Source organism: Amborella trichopoda, chromosome 6 (assembly GCF_054954075.1).
Source record: "Amborella trichopoda isolate Santa Cruz 75 chromosome 6, AtrichopodaSantaCruz75HAP2 v2.0, whole genome shotgun sequence".
NCBI lineage: Eukaryota > Viridiplantae > Streptophyta > Magnoliopsida > Amborellales > Amborellaceae > Amborella > Amborella trichopoda.
In genome coordinates this window covers 52,826,837-52,848,348 of record NC_142341.1, presented here as the reverse complement: position 1 = coordinate 52,848,348, position 21,512 = coordinate 52,826,837, and the positions used below count along the sequence as shown (strand labels likewise).

The 21,512-nt window shown below is 40.7% G+C and overlaps 1 protein-coding gene and 1 long non-coding RNA gene across 2 annotated transcripts; both read right to left on the bottom strand.

Moving 5' to 3' along the window:
- Positions 1–437: 437 nt before the first annotated feature.
- LOC110008519 (uncharacterized) lies at positions 438–1,281 on the bottom strand. Its single transcript, XR_016057438.1, has 2 exons — positions 1,213–1,281; positions 438–1,094 (listed from the first exon to the last, which is right to left on the bottom strand). It is a non-coding gene; the product is annotated as an uncharacterized LOC110008519 (long non-coding RNA).
- Positions 1,282–2,545: 1,264 nt separating this feature from the next.
- LOC18448571 (guanosine nucleotide diphosphate dissociation inhibitor 2) lies at positions 2,546–21,247 on the bottom strand. The gene is made up of 13 exons (XM_006858632.4): positions 20,933–21,247; positions 19,419–19,481; positions 19,249–19,332; positions 18,377–18,484; positions 18,061–18,233; positions 17,074–17,185; positions 14,689–14,769; positions 14,507–14,569; positions 13,814–13,915; positions 12,898–13,022; positions 4,940–5,150; positions 3,727–3,801; positions 2,546–2,777 (listed from the first exon to the last, which is right to left on the bottom strand). The coding sequence occupies exons 1-13, from the start codon at positions 21,017–21,019 to the stop codon at positions 2,727–2,729; spliced, it is 1,335 nt and encodes a 444-aa protein (XP_006858694.1). The 5' UTR covers positions 21,020–21,247; the 3' UTR covers positions 2,546–2,726.
- Positions 21,248–21,512: the final 265 nt, after the last annotated feature.

The following is a 21,512-nucleotide window of genomic DNA, read 5'->3' as shown; positions in this document are numbered from 1 at the left end:
TGACCGTGTAATAAACTTTTGACGGTGATGAAGATAGGCGAAATCACTGTTCTTTTTCGCTTATAGGAGTTGGAAATTTTTTTTTGCGTATATATATATATTGTATTGGAATGTATAACATGCTTCCTCTATCATAAAGCTTACTTGGGAGTATTTTTTCGATCTATAACTTTTGGAAACTGTCTAATCAATTTGGTAAACTCCGAGGCTTAGGCCTTACAAATTCATAATCATTTTTTTTATTTTTATATTGTTCATTTAATGATAATAAATGAGAAATTATAAAAAATGTATCTTAATTTTTTATTTATTAAAAAAAAAAACCCAAAATTTCGTAAACCTCCTCGATACGCTTTTTTTTTCTTATTCTGACATTTTTTTTTTACCAAAATATCTTTAATAGTAGTCGTATTACCGTAACGCCCCCACATATCACGGTACTTAAAGTGTTGTGATGAATTTCAAAAATTATACGGCACTCAAAATACCGTGACGACTTAAAAAGTATATTACCGTACTCAAAAGACCGCGATGGTAGTAGCGGAGGACTCCCACATCTTTCTTCTTGCCCTTTCCTCGCGTTGTTGCCTCTTCCGTTGCTGTGAGTGCACACGCAAAGCCAGGAAGCATATTCCAGGCACAATTTTCAGAATTACACCCACTTGTTGATATGAAGGGAACGAAGGTGACTACAATTTTCAGAATTACACCCTCTTGTTGATATGAAGGGAACGAAGGTGATTACAAATCTTTGAGGGGGCCTTCCTGACGATCATTGTGGTTACAACCCTAAAAACATCGTTAGAGGGGTGGGTGCTGCAGTTGAATGGCAGTAGGAGGGATGATCCCTTCTTCAAAAAACCCCCCATCTTGCAATGCCCTCCCATTGTGTAAACAACAAGTGTTCAAGAAATCCAAAGACCCACCTTGCAATCCACACCCATTGTACGAAGACGAAATATCCAAGGCACCCAGAAACCCATCTTTAACAGATTTCGAAACCTCTGACCTTTTACGTGACCTCGAAGAAGAAGAGGTGATCTCGAACATCAGGCCCACCCCAACTATTCCACCAACCACACCGGAGAAGAAATCTGGCAAAAACAAAAACAGAGTACCAACACACGGATCTTTTGGGTATGGTGATACACCTTCAAGTACTCATTTAAATGATGTATAATTTTTTAAAGTCATTACAGCACATTTAAGTACCTTGATGCATACGGCCTTCACGGTAATACGAGCTATTTTAATAAGAAAAACACTGAAATTGAGAGGAAAAAAAAAATTATAGACGTCATTTACATAAGTATGGGATTTTTTTTTTCAATAAGTCGAAAATTAAAATATATTTCGATAATTCCCTATTAATAAAATTTTAAAAAAGACACAAAATCCCTTTAAAGGCCTAAATCCAAACATCTCATCAAATAGACGGCCTATATTAATTAGGTTAAAAACTAAAATATTTAGTTTACATTTTCAATTTTTTTTTTTCTTATGATTGTTCATCATAATGAAAAGAGTGTATATAAAAAAAAATAGATCACACAAATAGCCCTAAGTTCTTGTAATCATGCATTTTATGGGTATTTTGAAATTAAATCAAACTATAGGTTTAAAATTTTCCGAAAATGTATACAAAAAGACCATATACTTTTAATACAAGGAGATCACATTCAATATGTTTGTCAGATTTCAAATCGAGTAGTTGTATGTCATTTCAAATCGGGTGGTTGCATGCCATTGACTAGACTAAAAATACAAAAAAAATTCTCAAAATTTGTCACAACCCAAGCCATCCAATTTGACATTTCATAGTTACTAACAGCTCATAACGATTGTAACCTCCTTGTAAAAAAGATAAATGATAGACATCCATCTCTAATGGTTATTTTGATAAATTTCCCTATAGCTCTACTTGTTGGTTTAACCCAACCCAAGTTATCTAACATTTTTATGAACTCTCTCATAAAAAAAAATACTATTGCATAAACCATATAGAGAGTGAATCCTTAACCAAACTGACAAATATTCAAATGATAATTACCAAGGTGACCCCCACATTGGTAAGCTCCTACCATTGCTCTCATGTAAATGGCAAGTAAATTTACAACGCGATGCATGCCCACGCACACCCAAAAGCAGGAACACAAACAAAAATAAAGCTGCCACAATTTAGTTCTAAGAAATAATGAAAGACCATTTACAATTACTCTTGGTACAAACAAATCACAATCACTTCAAGCCGTCAAATGTAAAATTGAGCAGTTAAAGGTATATCCTTGACTACCCTCAAAGTCTGAAGTTGTTTTCCCTTTTGCAGTGTTTGTACAATGCGATGGCACAACCAGCAGTCCAATTTTCATTTCACAACTTCAGGTGTTTGTGACCTTTGTGTAGTTATAGTAAAGGTAATGGTGTCATTGTAGACAATCCCTTATATGGGGTTGTTGCAGATGTTTCCAAACATTTCTAGAGCCTCCAAAAAGGAAAAAACCGCACACGAGATACGAATAGATGAACATTCAATATGGTTGGTGGATTGGGTAACTAATGCTTACCATTTCTTAGATAGCATGTGGGGTAAGTCATGGAGTCAGCAAATTACACAAGAACTATAACAAGGACACTACAAAGCAAATGGACAATCCTTAACAAAATACAGACCTCAAATAAAGATCAAACCAAACAGCAAACCAAATCATGTTTCTCAGTGGTCGGTATCATTCCTCGGCAGCACTTGCGGCGCTCAGATCCACGCTTAAGTCGAGCACCTGGTTAGGAACAAAATCAATACAGCAGAAACCACACTCAAATAAATAACGGAAGAAACAGGGAAGGTACACTATAAAGGGAAAATATTTTGTCTGCAGTCGATGCCTTTTCCCTTTTTTGGAGCCTTAAAGTGCATTTGTTTGAGCTGAAATTTGTTCACATTTTCTATTAGATCTTGCATAGAATATCGCAAAAAGAATTCCAAAAAAACATGGAATGATTTTTATTGAGAGAGAAATTGCAACAGTATGGGCTGCCAATTTTAGGAAAGGAAAGATGGAGCGAGATCAAGACAGTTAAGAGAGATTTGTTTAACCACAAATTTTGTAAATTGCTTATCATCATCAATTGGATAATCTCCAAAAAAAAAAATTGAGTTCTTAAAGAGCTAGTTCTAGCCACTCTTGAGTTGGGTTTTTCTATAAATTTTTCCATGGGCTTTCTAGCTGAGTCCAAAAGACTTGTGTACCAAATTTGGGGCAAAACAAATGCCCTTAGGACCCCAAAATAGGGAAAAGTGGATCATTGTAGCAGTCTGCCCTTAGGTAGACAAATTGTTTTCACTGCAATTAAATGGTTTAGTACAAAAATTGTCACAACCGCCCCTGGCCGCCATATATAAAATCATGTCATTAACCCACACTCTAAAGTCCAAGAAAAATTAGTGCCGAGAAATGACACACCAAGCCATCCAATATTACATCTCAAAGCATATGGGTTGTTTATGGCCTTTGTGTACAAAAGGTAATGATCTCATAGTATAGAATCCTTAGGAAAAACTAGAGGTTTCCTAATAGGAAGTTTGATAAAAGAAAAATGCAGAAGAGAGCGAGTAAAGGTTAAGAACGGACTGAGTAAATAGTTGCAAGCAGTAGTTGCCTTATCTATATCACATAAAAGAAATCCTAAAGAAATAAAGTAGAGAAAGCTCAAATGGCAATCACATACCTTTCCAGTTATCATAGTATACATAGAGAGCACGTCTTGCACAGTTGATTCAAAGTGTGTAGTTGCATCATAACTCTGAAATGGTATGGACAGTTTTGTTCACAACTCGTCAGAGAAAGAGAGAGATCAGTTTGTAGGTCATCACACAGAGAGAGAGAGAGGGAGCAAGAGAAATTGTTCAAAAGGGCTGGCAATGGGCCGGGCTGGCTTTGGGCCTAGTCCGGTGGGGTTGGGCTAGATAAAAAGGCAAATAAATCAAGGAAAAATAAAGAAAAAGGGATGGCCAGGCGGGGGGGGGGGCGGGCCGGGCCGAACCAGGCCGGATATGCTGTGGCCCCGCCCTAGCCCTTGTGACATATGTGGCCCAAACCCTAGTTTTTTAGGGCCAAGCCATCCAGGATGGGTCAGGCTGGGCCACCCCGCCCCATTGCCAGCCCTAATTGTTCGCAGGTTATCACATATGCACATATAAGGAAAAGATTCTGTTAAGTCCATAGGCAAATAGCTACAGTATAAGCCAAGCTCCAAAACAAGCAGCTAAAGGGATTTCTTTGCATTGAACTTTTGCACATATCTTTGATTAGAAACATAAAAAATTTCAAAATATTAAATTTGAGTACTTGAAAGCCAGGATCCATAGTCCACCAAATCAATGGCTAGCATATACCAAAAATATCGGATTCATTTTTCCCTTTTTCTGTGTGAATAATTCCTTTTTCTATTTTGATTGTCTGAATGAAATCTAGACATGCAAAAATTAGGGGTCCAACACACCCCTATATGCAGTATAAAACCATCATCCATATGTGTGTGAGAGAAAAAGATGCACAGAGAGAGAGTAGTGGAAGATTCACAGCAGTGCTCTCAATTTCGTTTCGATTCAGCCAAAGAGGCTGAAGCCTCCAGATTTTAGGCCTAGAATGAAGCAAAGAGAAAACTGGCGTTGCCGCTTCGATCAGATTCGGCTGTTTCGGTCTGATGCGGCCGAAGAAAATAAAAATCTATATAAACATATTTTTAAAATTTTATTTTTAATTTTTTCCATTATTTTTATATATTTTGTATATTAAATTTAAAAAAAGTCTGAAGTTTTCCCATGAATCGGCCGAAGCACTGAATTCTTCATTTTTCTCACCAAACCGAAGAAGACTTCAAAGCGAATCTAACAACATGGTTCACAATGATAAAAGGGATGACGGGCATATAGACTTACAGTCGATATGAAGCAATTGTCAAGAGAAGGTTCGTTGACAGGCTCATATCTATCATAAACATCAAAGAATATCTCATCAACTGGTCCCAAAAGATCAATCCCTGGTTTTAGTTCAATTTCAGGTTTGTTAGTCTCCGCATCTGCCGCAACAAATGCAATGAATTTCCCTTTAGGAGCAACCATGTGTGAATAAGAGCAACAAAAGAGATACCTGCAACCATTGAATGGCCAATTAAAATCAGCAAAATTCTCCAAACTACCCCCAAGAAAAATTCAGTAATTTGCAAACCAACCAATTTTTTTAATTTCTTTTTTTTTAATAATCATCTTCAATTTTTTTCTTGTTCCTTTTCCTTAATGTCACCAATTACATTCAGATAAAGAATTTATACCCTTCGCATACAATTGGAATAGCCACCAAGTAGAAAAGCTAGCAATAAAAGACAAGGTTTTAAGAACTGTTAAAAACTTAAATTAACACGTATAATGGCCATTAAAAAAAGACATGAGGAGACGGAGACTGCATCATCTTCCTCCTCCTCATCCTCCCCGACCCCCTCCTCCTGACTGGAACAAGATCTCCAGCCTCTGCCCCAAGCCTTCATCTTGTAACCCCTCCCCCGCCGTAGAACGGGAAAGCAAACTGCCTTCTCCTTCACCTTCCTTCGCTCAGGTGGTGTCCACCCCCATGTATCATTCTCCCCATGCTACCACTGAACCACCCGTAACCGTTCTTTTGCCGTCCTTTGCTTTGCGATTGGGGGCCCCATACCTACCCTTTGTCCTCTCCACCCCGGCTGAGATCTCTGGTCCCCTAAAATCTAAACTTCAAGCCTCGCTCGTGGGTACTTTCTATCCTCGGAGGGACGACATCAAGGGGATAGAGAAATGGGCACAACTAATTTGGGGCGAACCCCAGCTTGGATGCTGCCACATGTCGAAGGGGGGCATCCTCTTCAGTCTTCCCTCTGGCGAGAGTGCTCGTCGTATTCTCGAAGAGAGTCCCCTACAATTTCCGAGGAGCAAGCTTAAAGTTTCGGGAATAGTCGCCGCTGGATGGGTTTTTCAAGAAGCAAAAGGTTTGGGTCATGGTTGCAGACATTCCCCTCCACGCGTGGTCTCCCGTTACGTTCAACAAAGTGGCTGAGGCCTGCGGTTTGCTGGTAGCTATCCACTGGAAATCTCTAGAGTTTCTCCCTCTTGGTTCCATGCGTCTCCTCACTGAGCTTCTAGACACATAGCTCATCCCACCCATCATTTGGCTGAAGGTTGAGGGTCTGTTCTTTCCCCTTTCCATCTCTTGGGCTTTGGCATCTCCGCCCTCCCCCTTCTTCTTCAACCCTCCCACAGATAATCAACCCCAACGGTCCAACCCGTTGGACTAGACTAAGGTCTCTGGGAAACGCCACCACTCCAGGGACACCAACAGCCAGAAACCTCCTCCCTTGCTCCCTCCAAGTGGTCAAGTCAACTATCGACCAGTCAGAAACCGGGGCCCGTTGCCACCTGGACTCCTTGTCAGAGTAAAACTGCCCCTCCTCAAGATTCATTGCTCCGTCGCCATGTATCCAACCAGCCGTCATCGTCTTCTGTAGCCACACCTAGTTTAGCGTGTGTCCTCTGAGTTTCGATGATGCCAATCTCTCATTGGGCCTACCCGGGGAAGGTGCCCCTTTTCCCTCTCACCCCAGCAAAGGAGTTCTCATTGCCGACGAACGACGTGCCCTGCCACAGTTGTCGGTTCAGTCGGTCTTTGCTGGGCCTTCTGCACATGCATCGACTCCATTTAATGTCGGCCACCTACCTCCGTCCAGCCTGCCGCATAAGTGGCTTCCCCACTGTCGGGAGCCTGAGTGCCCTTCGACACTTGTCGTGCCCAGTCGCCTTCCCACATGCACCTCTGCGACCGTTGCAGCCACCTCAGACACATCGCCGCCCTCTCTCATCATCCCAGCTTCACCCGCCCCCTTTCCTCACTAGTGTGAAGTGGAACCGACGGTCCCTCTGAATCCCTTTGGAGACACTTGTCCTCCTCCGAGTCCTCCTTGCCTTGAGATCCCCACCCCCATTGAAGCCCCCTTCCTGCCTTTACCCATCTCTCTCTCTCCCCCACTTGCCTATCTCTGGCCCCTGATTTTTTGACCACCCACCCTTCCGCCTACTCCCTTTCCAACAACCCTTTTGTCTCCCTCCCCACCCTCTCTTCGCCCCTTGGACACTAACCCTCTGCCAGCCTCCTCCTCATTTGACCTGCTCCTATCATCGACTCCAGTGGACCACTTACCTCTGGCACTCCTATTTCCTCGGACCTCCCCCCTTCTCTGCTCCTCCCTCTTCAGGCCGCCCCTCCCGACAGCAAAACCCCCCCTTCTTCACCGTCCTCCACTGTTCCGAACCCTAACCTTATGGATTGGACCTAATACCCCTTTGGGATGGTAGTTGTGCACTCTTTGGACCCCTCACCCCTTGTCCCTGAATGCCTCTCTTCGCTTCTTGCCATGTATTTCCCCTTCACCCCCCCACGTGGTTCCTATTTGTCGCGTTAGGACTTTCCGCCTACCTTTCTACCACCACTTTGGACACCCCCATCTATCCTACTCGGCACAACCTATTTTCGACTCTCCTCAACCCTACCACTACCTCACCTTCCACCCCTCTATCCTTGGGCTGACTCATCCTTATAATACCCACTTCTCCCCCTTCGAGATTCCCTCTGCCACTCCTCACTTTCCCCCTTCTTTCCCGTCTTCTCCTCAACCTCTGGTCTTCTTTTCTTCGCCCACCATCTTGTCTTCTAGCTCCACCTTGGTTGAGCCCACAACCCTTCTCGACCACCTCATCGCCCCCCAAACTCAACCCCTAGTATCCCTGCCTCTGACCTAGACAACTCCGTGGTTTGTCCCTCTGCTCTGAGCCCCTTGACCCTTGAACCTCTTCCCTCTCTACCCCCCAACCTTTAACCGTCCAATCCTTTCGACCTCCCTGAACCACCTCCTTGTGAGGAGCCACAGTTTTCTAACTCTACGCCATCAGAACCGATGGGTGATTCTCAAACGCCAGAACAAGCAAAGGGCTTAGTAAGAGACCAGGTTGATAGAGAGTTAGACAGGATGAGGACATTTTTAGAATCATGGGTTTTCCCCATGATGGACCAGAAGGACTCTTCCACCAATTTCTCATTTCGGATGCCGAGAGCCGCTTGAAGGTGAGCTTCAGAGGTCAAAGAGAGATCCTCAACCTATTTTCCTTTGTTAATTATGATAAACAGTCTTCTCATGGCCCCCCCTCAATGTCCCCCTCTCCTTCTCCCCCTCGGGAATCTATTCCAAGGAGGTCCCCTAGACTAGCCTCCTCCTTTCCCCTCACCAGTGTTGCCATGACAATCCTTACTTGGAATGTCCGCGATTTGGGACAGTCTCTCAAATGGAATGCTGCTTGAGACATGTGTGCTAACACTGCCCCACTATCCTTGCTCTTACTAAAACCAAAAAACCGGCCCCTACTCTTCAATTGATTCGTCAAGTCTAGGGCAGAAAACCTTGCCAGTGGCTGTCCCTACCTGCCGTAGGGCCCTCAGGGGCATATGGGTATCTGGAACCCTTCTGAGCACGATCTTGTCTCTTCCCACGTTGGGGAATTCTCAATTACAGTGCTCCTTTCCAGAATTTCCAATGGCTTTCCTTGGAAATTCTCGACCATCTATGGTCGTAACTCGGTGCAGCTTCGAACCCGTCTTCGATTAAAACTAGATCAACTAGCTACCCTTCCACAACCATCTTGGTGCTTGGGCGGGGACTTCAACATTACCAAATGGTCAATCGAGAGAAACTCCAACTCCAATATTTCCTAGGGAATGTTGGACTTCTCGGATTTCATCTCTCGTAATGAATTAATAGATATTCCTCTCCAAGGGAACATCTTCACGTGGTCTGACCACTCATCTCAACCGACCCTATCTAAATTGGACAGGTTCCTGATATCCTCCTCCGGGGAAGAGATTGTCCCATCCTCCTAGACACTCTAGCGATCCCAAGGGGCCCTAAACCTTTTAGGTTGGAACTTGCATGGCTCAAAGAAGACACCCTGTCTTCGCCTATACCTGCATGGTGGGATTCCTTCTCATCCCAAGTCTCAAGCAGAGCTGGTTATAGGCTGCAAAAAAAATATCCAATTACTTAAAGCCTCTCTTAAAACCTGGAGTAGATCTATCCCAGGGAACTTCTCTCAAATTAAGCAAACCCAATTGAATGTTATCCAAGCTTTCAATCTAACTAAGGAATCTAGGTCGTTATCTTCTTCAAAGGCCAGTCTTAGATCTCAAACGAAGTTGGAGTACTTCTCAACTCTGAAAAAAGAAGAGTTGTACTGGTACCAAAGGTCTAGAGTTACCTGACTCAAATCTGGGGCCCATAATATCGGGTTTTTCCACATAATTGCAAACTGCCGAAGAAGAGATAACTCCATCTCCACCATTAAGGAGGGAAGTACGATTCTGAACCGAGGCCCAAACATCGAATCAGCAATACTCACCTTCTTCCAGATTCTTTACTCTACCCCCTCGGTCCCTAGACCTAGTATGGGCAATCTTCCATTCCAAACGCTTCCCACTGATCGGGTCCATCGGTTGGAATGCCCCGTTTCTGAAGATGAGATTGTAGAAACTATCGAGGACTTGGGCAAAGACAAAGCCCCTGGCCCCGATGGCTTCCCGATTGCCCCTTTTAAGATCTTCTGAGACACCTTCATGACAGACATCCTGCATTTCTTTGAGAAATTCTTCCACCGTGATATCCTCCATGAAGCCATCAATGCCACCTTCTTAGCGCTTGTCCCCAAGATTGAAGGGGCAGAGGAATTGAACGATTTCCGACCAATCAGTTCGGTCAATTCCTCTTATAAGATCCTCTCCAAAGTATTGGCCTCCAGGCTGAAACAAGTTCTTCCCCTCATCATTTCTCCCTCATAGTCCGCCTTCATCAAATCCTTGAAGGAGTGCTGGTGGCACATGAGTGTTTGCACTCTCGACACCTCAGCAAAAAGCCGGGCTTGATTTTTAAGATTGATTCGGAGAAGGCTTACGATCACGTGGACTGGTTAATCCTTGACGAAACCTTGTCAAGGATGGGATTTGGTGAGCGCTAGAGGAAGTGGATGAGGGGTTGCTACTCCAACCCATCCTTCTCAGTACTCATCAACGGGTCCCCGAAAGGTTTCTTCTCGTACTCGAGGGGCCTCTGCCAAGGAGACCCCCTCTCACCTTTTCTCTTCTTTATTGCAACGAAAGTTTTCAGTCAATCCATCTCTTGCTTGTATCAAGCTGGTATCCTCTCTAGCTTCAAAACCAGTATGCATGGCCCGTGCATGTCCCACTTGCAGCACGCAGATGACACATTAGTCTTCCTAGATGTAGTTCCTGAGGATATTGATAACCTTAGGTTGTTTTCTATTTGCTTTGAGTATGCCACGGGGCTTCAAAGTTTACATGGAAAAGTCCAAAATGATAAGGGTAGGCCTATCCAATCTTCAAACCATGAACCTTATCCCCTGCTAGGAATGTACAGTAGAGGATCTCCCCACGTCATATCTGGGCTTGCCCCTGGGTCTAGGGAAGCCAAAGAAGAGGCAGTGGTCAGGAAATTGGTAGGATGGAAAGGTAGATACCTATCCTTCACAGGGAGAACTACACTCATCAAAGCTACCCTGGGCAACTCTCCAGTCTACCTCATGTCCTTATTCCACATGCCAGCCTCAGTAGCTAAACGTCTCGACCAACTGATGAGGAACTTCCTCTGGTCTGGTGGAGGTTGGCCACCCAAAACAGCTCGCCATGGGCCCAAATACTTCGCTACAAATACAGAATTTCGCCTGATCTTTGGTTGCCTGAGGGCAAACCTGCGAACAGGGACTCTGGTGCCTGGAAATCATTCTTGACCTCCCTTAATCCGTTCAAGCAATTTATTCGCTTTCATGTGCGAGGAGGAGCTAGGGTGCATTTCTGGTCCGACCTTTGGTTAGGCCACACCCCACTAAGAGATCTCTTCCCTTCTCTTTACTCTCTGGCAGTTAACAAATCCTCCTTAATCTTTGAGGAAATGATTATCTTCGAAAATCGTAAGGTCTGGAACCCCTCCTTTAGGCGTTCGCTCTCTGAGAAAGAAACTTTAGACTTCATTTCTCTTTCAGCCTCCCTCCACTCTACTTTCCTTGCCCTTTCGAGGACTAACACCCTAGTCTGGACCCCTTCCCCCACAGGCTCTTTTTTGGTGGCTTCTTTCTACAAGAGACTCTTGTTCTATCCAAAGTTTGGTCCACCGTCGCACCACCTAAAGTGCAAGCTTTTAACTGCATTGCCCGCTCTGAACGTGCTCTTACCGTAGACCACCTCCAAAGGAGAGGGATTCAAATCCCCAATAGGTGTGTTATGTGCCTTTGCGAGGAAGAAACGAATTCTCATTTGTTTATCCATTGCCACCTAGCCCTTGAACTTTGGAGCCTTACTATCCAACTTTTTGGAGTTTCTTGAGTTACCCCACGCTCACTATTCCTTCGATTCTCACTGAGTGAAGTCAGGCAGAATCCTATGGAAAGCTTCCTTAGCGGCAACGTTATGAGTCCTTTGGCTCAAAAGAAATTCCAAGATTTTCCGTCCCAGCTCTATTCCATAAGATTACTTCGCTGGTAATCTTTTGAGCTTCCAACCATAGGGCTTTCGCTGGAATCTCGGCTACTACATTCCTTCACGACTGGGAGAATCTCATACACCTTGTACCCCCTCAGGTATCAAGAGCCAACAATTGGTCGCCTCCCCCGGTTGGTATCATCAAGCTCAATTTCGATGGATGCTCCCTGGGTAACCCAGGCCCAGCTAGAGCCGATGGGGTTTTTTGCAACCATAATGGCAATATTTTGGCCCCTTACTCAGATCACCTAGGTCATGTAGATTCTCAGTTTGCAGAGGATACGGCCCTTTCGTTGGGCATTAAGAAGTTCGACCTAACCTGGGGTTCGCAGTTGTATGTCAAGGGGGACGCCAAAAACATTATTTCTTGGGCCTCTGGAAAGGCGACTCTTCTGTGGTACCTTGCCCATATTTTTTGACGAAATTGAGCATATTTGCAAGATTATAGACGTCTACTAGACGCTTATCTGGAGGACGTCGAACGACTTCGCAGATCTTCTGGCTAAGGATGCCGCTCAGGCCCAAGCTGAAGCCACCGTATAGATGCGACTTTTTGTTGAGCTACTTAGACTGTGGTTTGGTCGTTAGTCCATCTCCTTTTTTGCTCTGGACCTCTACAGTCGCTGTCTTTATTTCTTTTGCACAGTTTATCTCTTGTAATGGGCGTGTCCTATAAGCCCTCCTTTTTGCACAGTTTATCTCTTCTATTTGGGGGTATCTTATTAGCCTTCATGTTTTGTACAGGTCCACTGCTAGGTGGCCATTTTTTGGTTGAGAGACCCGGTCGGTGGGTACTCTCAACTCTTACTGATGTACACTTCTTTTTTAATACAAACTGTTAACCTCCTCAAAAAAAAAAACATAAAGGCCATAGGTCATTACAGCAATACCGGCCAATATTTTGACAAATAGATGTTATGCCCATTTTAACCATTATCGTAATAGAATGCTCCTTAGACATTATAAGATATCATATTGATTTAAAAATCTCTCTCTCTCTCTCTCTCTCTCTCTCTCTCTCTCTCTCTCTCTCTCTCTCTCTCTCTCTCTCTCTCTCACACACACACACACACACACACACACAAATACTTGATATAAATGAGAATAGGTAAAAAAAAATCAATATTACGATGATAACTACATTGCAGAAAATGCAGGAGCTTGAACAACCCTTCTGGGGAAATTTCCAAAACACTAACTTTTAGAAATAATGGAAAGAGGAGAAAAGAAGGTAAATAAAGCTTCACAAATAAGATTAACAAACAGCTTATTCACTTACATGTCCGATTTGCGTCCCAGCTGCTTCTGAGGCAAAATAATTTGCACCGAGTGGGAGTCATTCGTGTTTGGAATGGGATGGCTCATAATGCAAATAGCTCTCGCAACTTTTCCAATTTTTCTCACCTGTTACATTTGATGAAACTTTCTAGTTAATTATCCCAAAAAAAGGAAGAACAAAATAAAAAGAGCTTCTAGTTTTTCAGACAATGATTATTGTAGAAAATAATGTCGAATCCAATGAATTAAATAAAAATAATATACTAAATCTTAAAAGAGTTTTGAACACAAGATCAAATTATAGGAATCAAATTACATCTTTCTTTTAAATGATCAAAGCCTTGAAGTTTCTTTTCAAGGGCAATTGCATTGAAACTGAAAAACTTGTCAAAACATATAGAAGCATTTTATTTAGGGTCAGTATATTAAACAAATGAAGTGTAGCAATCTCTACACAAAACACCATCCACTTTTCAACAATGCAGGAAGATCACGAAGATCAGCATGGTTCCACTTTTTAAGGACAATGGCAGGCTTCAAGCAGAACAGTGATTGATCTCCACCATCCATCACAACAGACAGATGGGGGGATGGCAACCATGCGTATCAGTTGTTAATTCCCTTTATGTAACACTTCAATAAAAGTATTTTTCCTTTTTCTTTTTTGTTGGCAACTTTGCGTCATTGAATGTGCGTAAATTCAGTGAAGCTCTATGAATATTATATAACCTTTTTTTATGATGAATAGTGGTTATGAAATACTGGATAGTCATGCAGCAAATCCTTAAAATCATATATAATCAGTGATCAGATAGTATAACAATGTACTTAAAAACATCAAAGTATCAAATCTATCTTTCCATCCTAAGGATAAAAGCATTTTTGAGAAGAAATATGTTATAAAACATAAACTTCACCTTATTGGGCAAGTAGGAAGGATCACAGACTACTTTTTTGCACCGAGCTGTTTCTCCTTCTGATGTCACCCCAGATACTTTACCTTCTTCATTGAACTCCACCTACCAAACGAGACAATATTTGTAAGTGCAAACAAGAAAAGAAAGGCATGCTCAGTAAACTCAAGTTTGTAACTTAGAAGGATCCATTCTAGGCCTCAACTTTTAACAGTAAAAGTTTCCCTACTAAATAGGAAAGAAAAACAGAAAACTTGAGAACTAGAACCAGTAAGCCGGAGTCAGGAAGACTAATATTTATTCCCCATGATTGCCAGGTTTGTGAGCAACTCAAGGATAGGTATGATACATCCAGAAGGATATGGATGAATGTACCAATTCAGCCTTTACTTTTGAGGCTATGCAAACTGGTTCTTACACATAGTACATGTTGCTATGCTTAAATGCTGAAAATAAACTTGTATTTACTTCTCTATAAGCTTTTTTGGCATCACCTGTACATGGGTCCCATGGAAACCATGTACTAAACTGCACTATAGGCTAGCTATCCAGCAAGAGCAAGTTGGTTCAGTTTTTTATTTTTCTTTTTCTTTCATGATGATAGAAAAATAACTTGGTCTAGGTTTCAGCACCAGGTATCTTACTAACCCAAAAATATCAATTAAAATATATGATTCAAAATACTACAAAAGTTACCTTGCACTCAGGTTTGTTAAGCATATAAGTTCCCCCATAGACGGCACTGAGACGTGCAAATGCCTGAAAAATCCATCAAGAAACATTTCAAGGTAAAGAAGGTCCTAGTCGATCCCCAAAAACGAAAAAGTGAAGAAAGTTCCACTTGTACAGACTTCAAATATTAAAATTGTGAAACATACCTGTGGAAGTTCTCCCAAGCCATAAAGTGGATAAATGTACGGTGAACCTCCTTGGAAGCGGGCTATAGACTCTGAATACAACTATGAGAAAAGAAAATCCAGTAAGTCGAGAGCATAGATGTTCCCATGAACAATTCAGCTAAGAAATTTGGAGATTAAAGAGACCAAAGTTCTTGTCAAACTCTTGTTAGGGAAAATATATTGTAATATATGATGGAAAAACCAAAGTCAGTTTAGTTGCTCCCACCATTGAAAGAGAAGTGATCAATAGAGTAGCAGGGCATGACTCCAATGGTGGGTCTTTCTCATTGGCTAAGGAATTCGGAGATTAAAAAGACCAAAGTTCTTGTCAAATTCTATGTAGGAAACTACATTGTAATACAATGGCCTAAGGACAAATTAAAGTTTAGTCATTTTAGGCAATGGAAAACAAAGAGTGATCAAGAGAATGGCAGGAGATTACCCCAATAGTGGGTCTCGCACTCTCACTATCTTTTTCATAACCTTCCATTTTAATGAATGCCGATGACCTAATGGACTATGATATTACCATGGTTCAATGCATTTTAATGTACTTAAACTCCTTAAAGTGGCCATCATGTTAAATGTTTAAATGGCACATTATGTCAAAAACCAGAATACTGCCTGCAATAGGAAGTAATACGTCAGGCATAAAACCATGAGATAAGACCTATTGGAGGCACAATAAGAAGCAAAGGCCAACCACTAAATAGAATGAACAGGTTCAGTGATCTCACAATTCTGGAAGAGAAGGTCACATTAATAAAAAAAATAAGCAATAATCCTAGAATGAGTTAGAGGATGCATTCTAAATCACCAGCACCTCCCAATCTATAATGTTGCACCTGGTTTCTTATAACCAACATTCTACACAAAAAGTAAAAAGAAATGTTTCAAGTAAAGGAGATATGTACCATAGGATAAATTACAAGCCCTATCTCTAACTCTTGCATCTAAAACATGCCTTCAATAGAATTCATAAGGGCCTTGCTTCTTACAAGACTTATTGCCTTAAGAAAATCCTAAACTCTAGATATTTAAACAAGGTGCGTAAACAATAACTAACCACCAAAAATTCCTTGATACCTAGAGAAGCTACTTGATATGATTCAACTTATTTAACCAAAATGAAATATGAAATATTTCTAAGGGACACATAAAGAATTTTTTTCTTTTGAACATTGACACTTAATGATTTACTAGTAAAGTACCACATGACCTCCAACAAATTGCATTTACTACTTAAAAGCACTACATCAGACAATTAACTTCAGGATCATGCAAACAAGAAACAAGTCAATGAATCTGTTATGATGGTTCATTCAGAGGATTAAGAATATTTCATTTACTACCACGTTGTATAGGACAATAGCCATAAGATATCGGTTACACTGCTGATAATATTTTCCATTTTTTGCTAGGTAAAAGTACAAAAAGAATTAAGTGTACGTAATGACACATAAATAGAAGGGGAAATTACAAAAAAAAATCTAAGACTACACTTTCTATGCAACTTACCTCCAACCTAATTTTTTTCTCACACTTTTTTCCCCAAAATACACTTTCTATGCAAATACCCCCAACCAAATAAAAAATTTAAAAAAATGCCTAAACTACCCTCCCTTACGTTTACCTTACCGTGCCTCTCTCTCCTCTATCCCACCAAAATACGGACGACACTATGTAAGTGCGATCCGGTGATAGGGCTCCGACACTATGTAAGTGCAATCCAGCAATAGGGCTCCGGCACTGTGTAAAGTGCGGTCCGGTAGTAGGGCTCCGGCATTGTGTAAAGTGCAGTCCGGCAGTTGCAAAGGGCGGCCCAGCAGTAGATATTACTAGATTCCAGGGCTTCGGCACTATGTAAAGGACGGTCTAGCAGTACTCAATTTCGGTCCGGTAGGTAGTTTGTCTTATGGCAGTCCGGCACTTATGTGCTCCAGCAATGTGCTACTAGGGTCCAAAATTCAATGTCAAATCTAGCCAAAATGATTTTTATGTACGGGAAGGGCATTTCCGTCTAAAAAAATTGAACTTTTTCCCTTGGGAGGTATTTGCATAGAAAATTTGTTTTGAGGAAAAAAGAACAAGAAAAAGTAAGGTTGGGGGTAAGTTGCATAGAAAGTGTCGTCTTGGGAGTGTTTAGTAATTTTCCCTATATAGAAGTACATTTGACAAATAAAAACATTATGTTTTCTTAAAAAAAGTAATAACGATGATAATGATAGTAATAACAACAATAACACAAGAACAATAGCAATAACGATAACCTTTTAATACAAGCTAAAACGATTGGGGGCTAAAACATAATAATCATATTAGATTAACAAGAACGGAGATTGTATATAGTTATGGAACTCCTACCTTCATTCGCTTTACAGTATCCAGAGCAGGTTGATCTAAATAGTAGTCATCTCTATGGAGTGCCAAAGCATGGCCAATAACATCCACTGTGTTGTCATCAAGGCCAAACTTCCTGGATCCACAGATAAAAAAAAATTCCCTAGCCAATAATTTTATGTATGGCATGGACTGTATGATACAAGCTAAAATAAATCTAACACTAGTTTCTTTCTTAATACGTTCAAAATGAAAAACAACCCAACTTGCCCACAATATATAAGACACACAATTTTGCATCCTCCAAATGCCAAAGGTGAAAGGACCACAGAGTCTGATTATAAGATATCTTTATGGACGAATATAGTCAGTGGAGCAAGGAACTGTAAAGAACGAGGATAAATGTGGCCATAAACAAAACATAACCACAAAAACCAATGATCGCACTATGGAGTAAGGCAGTAACTGGATAGAGATGTATGGCATGAACTGCCTCGAAATATTGAAGGTGCATAATTTTTGAAGGAGAAGATACCAAGTCCAATGGACCACACAAAAGCATGGTCCCTTGAGGTCAGTATCATCCAGTGAAATGGTGGAAGGTCATGGGATAGAAAGGACCCAGACATGGGATCATATCCTGTTCTAATAGGTCAAACTTTGTCTCCGTCACCATCCATCATTCCGTTGGGCATTGATGGCCCCAATAGACAATGTTTTCCCATAGTCCATTAGATTATAGAACTTCCAATTTTTCAAATTGGTAACATGTTCACCATAGTCCATAAGACAAGTCACATTATTCTACTCAAAAAGCCAGAAAAAGGGCCTGATTTCTCTAACCATGAGTACCACAAAATATCAAAAGAAATCAGTATAATAATATCTAATCATGTCAAACAAAGAAGACACTCACTATGAGCCCATAGATGAACCCTTTATTCATGACATTCCCGCAAACAATGACTAACTAATAGAATGAAAAAAATTAAGTTGAGATAAGGTGTATACGCAATAAGTTCTCTTGTTGTTACTCTGGTAAGGTTCATCCCATCATGTGTTTTTGGGTCAGTCTCCTCATAGTCTTGTACATACATGAAGAACTTACGAGCACGACGCTTCTCAAATATCCCCATCAAAGGGGATTTCAATGCCTCCAAGTCATTGGCTGGAACCTTGTGAATCTGATAAATAGATAGTGTTACTTACGAATTACCAAATAATCAATTTGACAAAATGCAAAAAATTGTTATCTTTGAATTATCAAATGACGAAGCCCACTGAATTCTTTAGGATTGAATCACTGAACCAGGTAATGAAGAAATACCTTTCCTTTATTGAAGACATAGCTACCATCAACAGCCTTAAAGGAGAGATATTTTGTAACTTCTGTGTGGATGAGAACACGAACAAGAGTACCATTTGCCATCATGAACTGGCAAAATACCAATCACAAAATTAACTTTACATCCAAATAAGGAAAGAAAAGCATACCTCAGTTCAAAGGATCAGAGTACACAATACCCAAAGGGCATCAATCACCAATTCCTGATGATGCACAGTGGATGGTAACTGTACATGGACAAATGCCTCTGTAGGTCCCATCATGGTTAACTCCATTTTTCATCATTAGGAACATGGGATCCATGCCGCTTGGAGTATCGGACACCATATCCTATTTGATTATGCTATAAATTACCAAGGAAAAAAATGATACAAGACAAAACTGCAGTTTAGATTTGGATCTGTTGAGACTTTCCAAAGTCATAAAAACTTTATGGTGTCCTTTGTGTGCTTGTGTGTGCATATTACGCCAAACACAAGAGAAAGCGAAATAGAAACAGATAGGGAGCAAAAGAGAGGAACCGAGAAGCTACTTGTATGACTCAATACCCCTACCAAGATCAACTCAAGACCAAATCACTTCAACATGGATGCCTTATGTGAAGCACAATTTTAATATTATAAATGGATAAGTCTGTGCACATTCTATGATATCATTGTTACTTGTTTAATCATTAACGCAATGAAAGTAGTTGAACATCAATATCCGTCCAATAAGTTATATAGGAAGAAGAATGGTTGTTTTAGCCTGCTAGATTGCATTCATTCGTATACACACCACCAACCGAAAAAAAAGAGACAAATGAATAAATAAAGAGAACAAAACCATGGGGTAAACCAACTGAAGAAGAATACCTTAGGGATCATGTCAACATTGTAATCCCTGCTGGGGCCCAAATGTACAGGAGGCTTCTCATCCCCCCTAAACCTTTTCCAAAGCTACAAAGGAACATAACAATAAATATGAAGACCACAATTGCAAGCTACATTAGGTGCATGTAAAAGCATATCCAAGAATACATCACCTGATTGAGATTTAATGAGGTGGATTCTCCTCCGTAATATTCATTTCTATCCATGTGCAATACCTGGTTCAGCAGTAAGCATGATCCATTAGATCAAAGCAAAACTTTTTAGGCAAAGAAATAGTTCAACGTCATAAAATAACTGCTTGACCAAACCACATAGTGAGAAAGCATGTGACACATAAGACAGAAGTTCACATTTAGTCAAGAAACTAGAAGAAGCCATGCATCAGTCGCTGAGACTCATTAGACAGAAGTTCACATTTAGTCAAGAAACTGGAAGAGGCCATGCATCAGTCGCTGAGACTCATTTCTTATCACCCTTGACCCAAGTTTCATGCCCAATCAACCACAATTTTCATAAAAACTAAGTCCATATACTACGGACATTCGCCCATAGCAAAACAACAACAAAAAAAAAAAAAGACAACGAAATAGTGAAATACATTGAGCAGACGTAAAGGGCAATTATAATTAAATATACCAATAGCAAAGACACAGACTCCTAATCTAAGCTGAGCCTAAACAAGGAATAATTCCCTTTTTTTTTAGCATACCAGTCATCACAAATAATATGATACAAGAGTATATAAATTAGATATTGCAGCCATTTTATCTACCCATTGCCTTTTTGTATGCAAGTGACATTGTGACATCTAACTATTAATGTTGAGAGCAAGATTTTATCAATCCATAAATGACTAAACCACTTGTGATTCAACTAAAGAATCGGAATGAATCACTATATCAGTATTGTGACCTAATTTTTGAGAAACCCAAATTAAAAAAGTTACAGATCTCAATGACCATCAGTATTTCAACCAAATTAACATTGAAAATCTCAGTCAATTTAAAAAAGGTCATCATGAACGTTGTTAGAGCATTTAATAATGGATCATCAAAGCAGCATGTAATATAGCCCCACTGCAAATTAACATCCATTAGCACGCATTAAACTCTTAACTGAAATTAGTTAAATGGGACCTCTGCAAGACACTAAAATCCGATCAAAATTATTCATTATTGCTTCCATTCTCTTCATTTCAGAAAAAAAAAAACAAATCCAACCCTATCAAGCATCGAACAAGAAAGCAACCAGGCAATACCCATTTTGAAATCATCAATAAAACCCCAAAAAAACACTATTGATTCGGGCAACAAGCATCATGATATCCTAATCCAAACTTCATGATCCAGACCGAATCAAAGCTGAGGATTGAAACATATTTCCCTAAATGAAAAATGGAGGTCAAACATGGCATTAAAACAGCTGGAATGCTCATTTTTTGAAGAAACAACAGATAACAGATGCAAAAAAATGCGTAATCAGTCGAGTAAGAGAGATATCGCAATGTAAATTTGCATGCTAGCTTGATGATCAGAGAGAGATTCAATGACTATAGAAAACACAAAATAAATAAACAGATGAAATAAAATTATGAATGCCACAGCAATCAATTAATACAAATAAATAGAGAGAGAAAGCAAATGAATAATGGTGAAGTGAAGCTTGCCTTGAGTCGATCTACAGAGAGAAGACCACTGAGAATGCATTCCTTGAGGCCAGTTCCGAGCACTATGACGTCATACTCTTCATCCATCGCGTCTAATTGATGAAGTTAGAGAGAGGTGGAGAGGGGTTTTTAGAGAGATAAAAAGGTGGAATTTGCAGTGAGATAGAGATGGAATTTAGAGAGAGAGAAATGGGGATTCGGAAGGGGAGAGAGGAAGGAAGATATGCTTTGCTTGGGGTAGGGAAGGGAAGGAAAGGAAAGCAGTTGACAAGGTTTAGAGAGAGAAAGAGAGTATAAGTCTAGAGAGAGAGACCAGTTCCTATATACGCTCCTGTATTTAATCCGAGATTATTTCGTTCTTTTAGCTCCCTCCTTCGCACGTGCTGCGTGCTAGGTGTCGCACGAATGAGATGAGCCCTCGCATCTCTCTCGTTGAGTGAGGTCGCGCTCTCTCTTCCCTTAAGTCGATTGAAGTCCTCCTTTTTGTTGTCTTAGGGCAATAATTATGGATTAGCCACCGAATTAGTAACGGGTAAGATGAAATTACAACTAGTTTGATTTTCAGTTGAATCGGTTTAAT